At 40.8% G+C, this 12,043-nt stretch overlaps 1 protein-coding gene across 3 annotated transcripts in view; it reads left to right on the top strand.

The window, feature by feature from the left end:
- Positions 1-12,043, top strand: part of CTPS1 (CTP synthase 1) — an 85,324-nt gene that overhangs the window by 34,390 nt on the left and 38,891 nt on the right. For all 3 annotated transcript variants that reach the window (XM_033956991.1, XM_033956993.1, XM_033956992.1), the window contains 4 exons: positions 1,378-1,529; positions 4,226-4,358; positions 8,127-8,215; positions 10,035-10,129. In XM_033956991.1, coding sequence (XP_033812882.1) covers positions 1,378-1,529; positions 4,226-4,358; positions 8,127-8,215; positions 10,035-10,129 — 469 coding nt within the window. The remainder of the gene's footprint in view (positions 1-1,377; positions 1,530-4,225; positions 4,359-8,126; positions 8,216-10,034; positions 10,130-12,043) is intronic.

Below are 12,043 nucleotides of genomic sequence, written 5' to 3'. Positions count from 1 at the left end.
TGCCCCCCCCCCAAAATACTACTACTACTACTATTTATCACTTCTATAGTGCTGAAAGGCATATGCAATGCTGTACATTTTGACATTTATTAGACGATCCCTGCTCAGAAGAGCTTACATTCTAAGTCGGACAGACAGACATGATATATTGACTTGACCACTACCAGCGATGAAGCTTACAGTAGGGATTCGGGCATAATAAGCAAGTGATTCCTTCATTTGTTATCTTTTGAAATATGTTAACACTGAAAAGTCACTAGACGCATCCCTCCATGCAAAAATAAAGAAAAATATTTCTTTAGCATGTGCCTATTGGGAAATTACTGCATCCCATGGTAAGCCCTGGTAAGCTGTGGTACTAGTACTTACTGCAGCTTTGTTAATTAGTTACAGAGAGCTTTGTTATTAGCTATCTGTTCAAGTTTGATTGGCTAGATTGAATTGAAGTTTTGGGATCTTTCTAGCTGCTTTTGACCTGGTTAGCTACTGTTAAAAACAAGATACTGGACCTTTGGTCTGACCCAGTATGCAATTCTTGTATTCTTATGTTCTTCTGAAAACCTATTGAGGGAAAAGGAAAGAAGGTACCAAGCCACAAACAACAAAAAAGAGGCACTGGAGATGTCAAATCCAACTTATGGTCAACAATGTCTTTTATTAATGGTTAAATCATAAAATAACGATAAAATCCTTAAAATGCTGAAACAAAGTCCCGACTAGGGTCCAAGTTTCGGCGACTGTGTTGCCTTCCTCAGGGGACGATGATAAACTTATAACGTACAGCAAACAATATGTATAAATGTGTCGGCGTCTCTACTCCACGAAAGAAGCGCCAAAGAAAAAGTAGAGACGCCGATGCGTTTATGCGCATTGTTTGCAGTACGTTATAAGTTTATCATTGTCCCCTGAGGAAAGCCGAAACTTGGATCCTAGTTGGGGCTTTATTTGTTTCAGCATTTTGAGGATTTTATCGTTATTTTATGGTTTAACCATTAATAAAAGACATTGTGACCATAAGTTGGATTTGACATCTCCAGTTCCTCTTTTTGTTGTTTGTTCTGAAAATCTAGCCATTAATTTCAGGTCAGGGGCTAAAGTTTCAAAATAAGGAGTGCCAAACACAATACAAATTACCTCTCCCTGGATACAATAAAGCTGCTTGCTCAGTTTTGGACCTGCTCAGCACCCCTTTGTACCTACAGAGCTGATTCCTGTTGTTCAGATGAACAATTTGCCTGAAGGTAATTGGCCAAAATTAACGTACATCTTGGCTACTGAGCAGCCATTTTGAAAACTGACTGCCATGTTAGTTTTCCCTCTCTGAGCAAGACTGCATTGGCTTGCTAGCTGATAATTGTCGGTTTGTTTATTATATAGGTTATTTGCGTTCATGACGTTTCTTCCATCTACCGGGTACCACTGCTGCTGGAAGAGCAAGGGGTTGTTGACTATTTCCGTCGGAGATTGGATCTTCCCATCGGAAAGCAGCCGCGCAGGATGCTTATGAAATGGAAGGAGATGGCTGACAGGTACCTGCTCTGCCATGACATATCCAACTAATGAAAACTGTGTGCTAAAATTTGATAAAAGCATTATTGCTTTCCTTATACAAGAGGGTTTATGTAAAATACGTCTACCATATGGGAATATTCGTATCTCCTCATTTACTTACTAAAGATATTCCTTTTTGTAAATCAGTTTTGTCTTGCAGGTAGCACATTCTTACAACAATGAAAGATATTCTACCCTTCTTATTAGGAAGAGATGAGAGAACTGAAAATCTTTCTTTTAAGTATATAAAATGACAAAAAGGAGAAAGTGAGAGAAGATATCCCACCAGCTTCAATGTGCATGCAGGCTACAGGGACTTAGAAAGAAAGCATAGCTACGCCTGTTACTTGGCATGGTCTCTTAGGTATCAGTAGAGCAGCAACAGCTTAATTTGAGCTACTGCTGAGGCACACCATGGTGGTAGATATAGCTCAGATTAAGTTGTTCCTGCTCTCCTGGTGGGATAATGCAATAAGTGCTATAGCAAGAGGAGCAAAGGAACGGGAAAGGTTGGGGTGAGGAGGAAATGAGAGGAAGATGATTCATTACTATGGGGAAGAAGCTAGGCACAGTAGGAGGAAAGAAAATAGTGCATGAAAAGTTACAGATCAAATGGAGGGGAAGAAGGAAAGGAATATTGAGAGGAAGTAGAGAATAACAAAGGAACAAATATGTCCCCAACCTCCCAGGATCTATCTCCATCCCCGTTCTGTCCATTTTTTCTGCCCCAAACCCGCAAGCTGAAGCCTCGTACACTTATGATTTTAAAGTATTTGAGGCTTTGCCGATGAGGACAGAGCTTGCAGGGATAGTACTTGGCAGGGACCGGGATGGAGATAGATCCTGGGGGGAATTGGGACAAATTTGTCCTTGTATCATTCTCATAAGAACATAAGCAGTGCCTCTGCTGGGTAAGACCAGAGGTCCATCATGCCTAGCAGTCCGCTCATGCGGCGGCCCATCAGGTCCAGTAATCCTCTATCCCTGTATAGTAATCCTCTATCCCTACCCTTCTATCCCCACCCTTCTATCCCCTTTTCCTTCAGGAAATTGTCTACTCCCTTCTTGAACCCCAATACCGTACTCTGTCTTATCATACCCTCTGGGAGCACATTCCAGGTGTCCACCACCCTTTGGGTGAAGAAGAACTTCCTAGCACTGGTTCTGAATCTGTTCCCCTCTTAATTTTTCCGAATAGCCTCTCATTCTTGAAGTTTTTGAAGTTAAGAGGGAGGATGCAGGGCAGCATTCAGGGTTTGTTTTTTTTAAACACACATGATAATGGCAGAAATCCTGATTTATTCCTGTTATATGCACGATAGGCACCTCCATACAAGGTTGGGCACTACCTCTTAGCTTGGTGGCAGCTATTTACATGGCAACTAATTTATGGTGGTGTCATGTGAACTGGAAAGCACTGGTTGAATTTGCTTCCTTCCATTTCCCTCTAATCTTTGGATCTGATATGCCAAGAATTGGATTAATGCTATTGGACCTGAATTTCATGACTGGATTGAAAGTGAGGAGCTGGTAAATAGGGAGAAGCCGTCCATACAATGTGTGGCAGCGGCAAAAAGGAATGATAGGAATGCTAGGAATGATAAAGAAGGGGATCAGAGAACATAAGCAATGCCTCTGCTGGGTCAGACCTGAGGCCCAACGTGCCCAGCAGCCCGCTCATGCGAGAAGATTATCATGCCGCTGTACCGGGCCATGGTACGCCCTCACCTGGAGTACCTCGTCCAGCACTGGTCGCCGTACATGAAGAAGGACACGGTACTACTCGAAAGGGTCCAGAGAAGAGCGACTAAGATGGTTAAGGGGCTGGAGGAGCTGCCGTGCAGCGAAAGATTAGAGAAACTGGGCCTCTTCTTCCTCAAACAGAGGAGATTGAGAGGGGACATGATTGAAACATTCAAGGTACTGAAGGGGATAGACTTAGGGCTCCTTTTATCAAGGCGTGCTAAGGGGGTTAGTGCGTCGGACATTTCATCACGCGCTAACCCCCGCGGCAAGCCAAAAAATTAGTGCCTCGTCAATGGAGGCGTTAGCGACTAGCACGGCAGGCAGTTTAACGTGTGGTATTCTGCGCCTTGATAAAAGGACCCCTTAGTAGATAAGGACAGGTTGTTCACCCTCTCCAAGGTAGGGAGCACAAGAGGGCACTCTCTGAAGTTGAAAGGGGATAGATTCCGTACAAACGTAAGGAAGTTCTTCTTCACCCAGAGAGTGGTAGAAAGCTGGAACGCCCTTCCAGAGGCTGTTATGTTGAGAACACCCTCCAAGGATTCAAGACAAAGTTAGACAAGTTCCTGCTGAACAAGAATGTACGCTGGTAGGGCTAGTCTCAGTTAGGGCGCTGGTCTTTGACCAGAGGGCTGCCGCGTGAGCGGACTGCTGGGCATGATGGACCACTGGTCTGACCCAGCAGTGGCATTTCTTATGTTCTTAACTGTAAATGTGATGCAACTCGGTATCTGCATTGTGTATCTTTACCAAAATAGTGAAATTCCTGAAAAGAAGAGTAACCCAAAAGAAACAAGCTACAGAATGATAATCAAATTAGAGGTTGACAGATGTTTTAAGCTTTTTATGTGGGGTTGTAATAATTGAGATGTGACAGCGTCTTATTATGTACATGATTAACAGAAGTGTCTTTTCATATTTTGCATAGGTATGACCGCTTGCTGGAAACTTGCTCTATAGCCCTTGTGGGGAAGTACACAAAGTTCTCCGACTCGTATGCCTCTGTAATCAAGGCTTTGGAACACTCTGCGCTAGCTATAAACCATAAACTTGACATCAAGGTACTGTCTGTCAGCGTATTAGGATGCAACAATGTATTTTGATGTAATTTTTGGAACCTAGGAAGAACAAGCTGGATTAGATAGAGCATCATTCAGCCTATATCTAATTCAAACATTTTCAGGGAATTCTGAATTGCATATTAGCTAAACTCTACTTTTAGAAGACTTTGAGGAGTAGTCTAATAGTTAATGCAGTGGGTTGAGAACCTGGGGAACAAGATTCAATTCCCACTGCAGCTGCTTGTTACCCTGGGGAAGTCACTTAACTTTCCATTGGCGCATGTACAAAAACAAATTGTGAGGTCAGTAGGGATGGAGAAAGCACCTTCATAGAATATGTAAACAGCTTTGGTTGTATGACAGGCTGTATATTGAGTCCATAATCCTTAACAAACATATTTTTGTTAAATTATAAGTTGTTGGTTTTTTATAAAAAAAAAAAAAAAAAAATTTCAGGTTTTCTGGTTAGCATTTAGAAGATATAAATAACTTGATATATTTTCAATCATCAAAGGCTGTACAGATCTCTTTCAAGCTGTGCATGTTATATTAAGTTAATCAGATTTTCTATCTCACCTTTACCTATTCAGTTCAAGGTCGAATTACATTACAAGAGGTTGAGTCAGTTACCCAGGAAGTTACATTGGACAGAATATGACAGAGACATTGAATAGAGTTGCTAGTACAGGTAGCTCAGAAGTTACTAATACAGTTAGGTCATAGTCACAAATACATAATTACAAGTTCAAGTAGTTCATTGTTGGCTCATTATGTCCCAGGAGTTGTGTTAGTTTAGAAATGGGCTTTTGCAATTACCATTCCAGTTACTTCAGGGTTGGCTCCTTGTCTTGGTATAGAAATGCTTTTAAAAGTTTCCTGAACCTGAGGTAATGGTCACAAGATTGTAGTGTAAGTGGTAGTTCCAGCATTTTGCTAATTGATATTGTATGAATAAGGTAACTTGCCTGGTAGACTTTATATTATTGAATGCTGGGAATTCAGTACGCCAACTGTTTTATAATACAACGCGGAAAACAATCTTCTCTGTGACTGCTCCCACACTGTGGAATACATTATCTCTGACCTTGAGACAAGAAAAGAATCTCAATAATTTTAAATTTAATCTTAAAACATTTCTTTTCAGAGATGCTTTTGAGATTTATACTTAATTTTTTAATTCAAAATCTCAGACATCAGGCCTTACATTAATAATTCCTTTTGTGCCTTTTGTTTTTTACCTCCCCCTTTTTTTATTTTATGCATTGTATCCTCCCCATTTGCCCATCTGTATCGTGTTGTGTCTGTATGGTTATTGTGAATTTGTTCCCTTTATTTTATTTATTTTAAATCTTTTTAAAACTTTGTATTAATTGGAAACTGCTTTGACTATAAAAGCAGTATATCAAGATTAAAATAAACTTAAATGGAAAAGATTTAAATGTTTGTTGGTGGCGCTCTGGAATAGGATGGCCAACTCTTTTAGGTAATTGAGGATATTGCCTGTCAGAATCTTAAAGTAGGTGACGCCTAATTTAAACTTGATCCTTGCAGTTATGGTCAGCCAATGTAGTTTCATATAGTAGGGCTGTAGGTATTCTGATTTCCATAATCTGTAATGCATATATGAGTTTTACTGCTTTTTGAACTAGAGCAATTCTATAACTGAGGTGCCTGTGTTTCTGTATGAATACAGTGGTACCTCGGAATCCGAACGCCCCAGAATTCGAACGTTTTGGAATCTGAACCTTTTTTTGTAGTAAATTTTGCCCCAGAATCCAAACTTTGCTTTGGAATCCGAACACCCTGCATATTGTATGTGTGTTTCTGCCCCTAAAATCCAGTGTATTTACTGTTAAAACTTGAGTTTGTGGGACCCAGGAACGGATTAATCCAGGTTTCATTATTTTCAATGGGAAAAACTGTCTCGCAACTCAAACGTTTTGGAACTCGAACGGGGTTCTGGAACGGATTAAGTTCGGATTCCAAGGCATCACTGTACTGGCATTTAGCCATGTCAGTGTGCACTTAACTGTGAAAATGTAAGCAAGTAACCTAACTGCTATTCTGTAAGGACTTACATAAGGGTACATAGCATATAAATAAAAGGGGTCATGAGCTTGAATATGGGTGGAGTTCCACATAGACGCATAAGTTTTAGAGTTTACTGTAAATGCTACACCATTGCTCCTTAAACTTCACTAGCTTCCAATAGAGGCATGTTTAGTTTTTAAGTTATGTAGTTTGGCTTGTCAAATTCTTTATGGTTAAAGCTCCTCATATTATTATGAATTCAATCTCAATACTTTAATAAGAATTGCTACAGTAGTGCCAGAAATGATCTGATTCTTCAGTTTCCTTCATCTCGAGATATAATTTACATTTCTGAATTTTCTTTTAACTTTATCTTACCAAGCAGTAAAATAGTGGAACATGTTACCAGTGGGGGTCCCTAAAAGGAGGGAAAAAGGTTGACTCAAATATAAACGGAGATTAGAAATTTGGGTGATCCGCTGTGTTTTTTTTCTAGGATAAGCAGCATGAAATCCTCCTTTTTGGGGGGTGGGGTGATCTTCCCAAATAATTGTGACTGGGATTGGCCACTGCTGGAAACAGAATACTGAGCTTTTGGACTTTCAGTCTGACCCAGTATGGCAACTTTTGTGTTTGTGCCCTGGATGGGTAGTAGAGAATGACATGGGGACAAATTTGTCCCCGTCCTTGCAGGAACTCAATTTCCTTGTCCTGTCCTCGCAAGTTTTTTGTATCTGTCCCTGTCCCATTCCTGTAAGCTCTGCCTTAACCACACAATCCTCGAACACTTGTGATTTTAAAGTGTTTGAGGTTTGTGCAATGAGGATGGAGCTTGCAGGAATGGGGCAGGGACAGGAAAAGAACCTACAGGGACGGGAAAATGAGTTCCCACGGGGGACGGGAAAAAATTTGTCCCCGTGTCATTCTCTAGGCAGGAGCTTAGGAAGATCACTCCTGCCCTGCTTCTTTGCAAGACCACCAGAACTTTAAAAGTAAGGTCTGCAAGAGTCAGGGTGGCGGGGTACTTTAGAGTTGGCCAGGACAGGATATGAGAAGGATCTCTCCTGTCCTGGCTCACCACTTGAGCTGGGTAAGAAGGGAAAGAGGGAGGGGGGTAAAGAAGGACTGGGTGCAAAATAGGGCACTTGAATATAACCCCCCCACCCCAGTTTCTATTTGAATCAACCTTTTTTCCTCCTTTTTTGGGGGGGAAAAGTTACCTCGGTTTATTTATTATTTTTTGAAGAAAAGAAAATTAAGGTGTGTGGTTTTTGTTTTTTTTTGGAGGGGGAATTGATGATGGTGGGTGCTAGTTATACTCATGGAGAGTTGACAAATACAAGCCATGTAGGTGGTACCATCTGAAATCTTTTCCCTCTATTTAGATTTAGATGGCTTGTTTGCTGGTAGTCTTAATCTGAGTTGAGAAAGTGTCGCAGATTTTTAGTTTTCAGTCTTTAGTTGATTTAGAATGTAACTGCAATAAATAACATAAATAAACGAATTGCAGGTGAAGATATTTCAATCTGCTTACCAAGAAACTTGCAATAACATGGTTTGGCACTGGACCAAATTAAAAAAGAAATTACCATAGCTTTTAGTCGTGTAGAAGTGACAGTCGTAGGATTTATGTAAAATAGACGCAAGTGGTGTTTTGAGTTTGATTTGGATCTCTGAACATTCATATCGTTTCATCTGTATTTTTAATGATAGCGTGTGTTTCTTTCTTTCCTTCAGTATATTGATTCTGCTGACTTGGAGCCGGCAGCTTTACAAGATGAACCTGTCAGGTACCATGAAGCCTGGCAGAAACTCTGTAGTGCAGAGTAAGTGATTCATACTTAAGAATTATAGCATGATAAGGAGGTTTGAGTACCATAATTACTTAGAACGGAACATTTAAGACTCCTTTTTACAAAGCCGCGCTAGGGCCTTAAACGCGCGGAATGGCGCGCGCTAGATTGCCGCACACGCTAGCCGCTACTCCCTCCTTTTGAGCAAGCAGTAGATTTCCGGCTAGCGCGTGCTAATCTGGTACATGCGATAAAACGGTTCAAGGTCTAAAGCGCGCGAGGACAAAGGCGCACGGACAACTGAGCGCGGGACTTCATTGCGCCGAAGAAAAACCATATTTTAAAGGGCTCCGACGGGGGGTGTTGGTGGGGAAACCCTCCCACTTTACTTAATAGAGATCGCGCTGGCGTTGTGGGGAGTTTGGGGGGGTTGTAACCCCCCCTCATTATACTGAAAACTTAACTTTCCCTGTTTTTTAGGGAAAAAGTTACATTTTCAGTATAATGTGGGGGGTTACACCCCCCACACCCCCCAACATGGCAGCACAAACCCTATTAAGTAGAATGGGGGGGTTCCTCCCCCACATCCCCCGTCAGAGCCCTTTAAAATACGGGTTTTTTTCGGCGCGATTAAGCCCTGCGCTCAGTTGTCCGTGCTCGGTTGTCGGCGCGCCTTTGTCCTCGCGCGCTTTTGACCCGTCACCGATAAAACTGCTAGTGCGGCTTTGTAAAAGGACCCCTTAGTACCCATTAAAGTAATATAGATTAGAAGCAGAGCCCAGTCACTGCTATTGATGCTGTTAGGCCCTAATTCGTCTCTGTACAGCCACTTTCATTCTATTAATTCTGTTGCAAAGACATAGGATTCTGTACTGAAGCTGTTGTCTTCCTTTAGTAGTGAACTTTGCAGAAGGGTGTCGCTCACATCTTTCAACTCTTCTCCTTCTTCCTCTTCCCGCTTCAGTTTTTCCTTCTGCAAAACGACTGAGAAGGTGTGTTCTAATCTGCTCTGCTTCATTTTATTATTTTCATGTATTTTTGTAAGTTGGTTCTCTTTCTGCATGATTTTGGTGTCCAGATGTCCCCTTCTTGAAGTTACTCCGCTGGGGGAAAGGACACTGACCTGGGAGGGTGAGCTGCTGCTCACAGGCCAATCTCATAGAGTACCTATGGAGCCAGCCTGCTTTGTGATCCATTGAAAGCTTGGGGTCTGTTCCCCTGGGAGCTTGCTCACCTGCTGATTTATCAGAGGCTTGAGCACAGGCTGTGGGGCCTTTGTGTAATAACCCTTTGGGTATCAGGGAGCCAGTTGTGTATAATCTCCCCCTGTCATTACGTGTCGTGGGGTGCAGGAGGAAGGAACGGAAGCTTCAAGCTCGACCTCCATAGATTCCTCCAGGGTGGGAGTACCCCAAAAAGCATGATCAACAGGGAATAGATCCCGCTCAGAAGCTGCACGTAACGAGGGTGCAAACTCAAGCTGAAAGGAGTATGCAGTGCTGTACATTTTGACATTTATAGAAGATCCCTGCTCGAAGAGCTTACAATCCAACAGACAGACATAACATGACATATAGGGTTGGGTATGCAGAACCCAAGGTGAGAGGCATTAGGAGTCGAAAGCACTCTCAAACAGGTGGTCTTTTAACTGGACTGGCTGCCTACAAATCACCTGCTTGACATACCAGAAAGCTCGAGCAGATATTTTTGGTTTTTTAATTGGTAGTAGAATAAAGATGGGCATTCCCTTGATGGTATAATTCTTGATGGGACTTTTTCTGAAGGTTAGATTATACTTAAATACTGGGCCTAGTCGTGCATATGATAAGCTGAATTTTCTGTTTCTTTTTAGTGGAATCCTGGTTCCAGGAGGGTTCGGTGTTCGAGGTACAGAAGGGAAGATTCAAGCTATTTCTTGGGCACGAAAACAGAAAAAGCCTTTCTTGGGTAAGAAATTACATTTGTTGAATGTGAGAATTTATTAAAGTGATGCAGCCTAAGGGCAAAAGGGAAATGAAAAATTCTGAATTTCTTAAGACCTGGCACAGTCTGAATTTTGCTCCTTTTTGGAAGGGGAAAAGAGAGCCAATTTACAGTCGAATGAGTTTAATCTTCATGCTTAGTCAAGTTTTATAGCTCAATAACAGAATTCCAAAGATTCTACTTTATTAAAGGAAGCTGAATATACTATATATCAGACATAAATATTTATTCAGTAATTTTCAAAAAGCAAGTTTTAGACTTGAGCTAGAATAGTTCAGGATCTTGTTTCTGGCATACTAAATGTTTTCTTAGCTACTTTTGAAGTACCTGTATTTGGTGTCTTCAAAGTAGCATAATAGTTGGGAAAAAATAAAGAATCTCTATTACTGAAAATTGGTGAGAACAAATCTGTTGTCTGGTAGGCAGCTATTATGTAATTCTATGCAGTGGAAAACGGTAGATTCCTATTAGTTTAGCTCTGGGCTACAGAAACTGGCTTGAAATTCTTCCGTGTTTTACATCCCACTAAGAATCCTAGTTTGTGCTAATCTGATAGGGTCTTCAAATGAATATCATTCACTATTCTCTTCTCTGGTGGAATGGAAAACAAGATGAAAATGTTATAATGCCCTTGTATCATTCCATGGTATGGCCGCACCTCGAATACTGTGTGCAGTTCTGGTCACCATATCTTAAAAAAAGATATAGCGTAATTAGAAAAGGTACAGAGAAGAGCGACACAAATGATAAAAGGGGAAGGGGCGACTTTCTTATGAGGAAAAGCTAAAGCGGCTAGGGCTCTTCAGCTTGGAGAACAGATGGCTCAGGGGTGATATGATAGTCAATAAAATAATGAGTGTAGTGGAAAGGGTAGATGAGAATCACTTGTTCACACTTTCCAAAAATGCTAGGACTAGAGGACATGTGATGACGCTACTAAGAAGTAGATTTAAAACAAACCAGAGAAAATATTTCTTCACACAATGTGTAATTAAACTGTGAAATTTGTTGCCAGAGAATGTGGTGAAATCAGGTTAGCGGGGTTTAAAAAAGGTTTGCATAAGTGGGGAAATCCACTTCTTATTCCTAGGATAGGTAGCATAAAATCTATTTTACTACTTGGGATTTAGATAGGTCCTGGGTTGGCCACTGTTGGAAATAGGACACTGGGCTTGATGGACCTTTATGTCCCAGTATGGCAATTCTTATGTTCTTATGTGTAATTCTTTACTTCCTATCTATGTAAATAAAATGAGACATGGTTTAGCTTCCACCACATCTTTTGCTTTTAAACCATTAAAGACAAGGCTGTATCTTCTCTAGTTAATTGCATTATAACCTCGGCTCTGACCTGGAGACCAAGCAGCAAGGTTAGAAACAGAAAGTATGTTTATACGTTTCCTTGCAAAATTGATGCTTACATGTATATCTAGCAGCAGCAGGTACACATGGGGATTTCTGCCTGCTCTGGAGTCTGCAGTAGGTCATAGAGGGCATTTCTGTGGGTGTGTCTTACTGTTTTAAAAGTGACATCTTGCTTAGTAGGACTTGTCAGCAACCTCACCTCTACAGCTGTGATTTTTGCTACTGCGTAATCTTTTTTATTTAATTCTTTATTCATTTTTAAAAACTTATGTTTATGTTTGTTTATGTTTATTTTATTAATTTGATGAATCGCCTATCCATAATTTACTAAGTGATTTACAATAAGATAAATAAGCATTTTAAAAAACATACAAATAATATTAAATAAAAGGTAAAAAACAGACTTATAAACAGACGAAACAGGAACACAAAATGATAAAAAGGGAAAAGTTACATAATAAATGTTTTGAAAAGAAGAAAAGGGAACATTCAAGGAAAAAACATAAGGAGGGA

The sequence above is a fragment of the Geotrypetes seraphini genome, chromosome 8, assembly GCF_902459505.1.
Source record: "Geotrypetes seraphini chromosome 8, aGeoSer1.1, whole genome shotgun sequence".
Classification (NCBI taxonomy): Eukaryota; Metazoa; Chordata; class Amphibia; order Gymnophiona; family Dermophiidae; genus Geotrypetes; species Geotrypetes seraphini.
The sequence above is the reverse complement of the archived record's forward strand: the minus strand, read 5'-3'. Positions and strand labels throughout refer to the sequence as shown.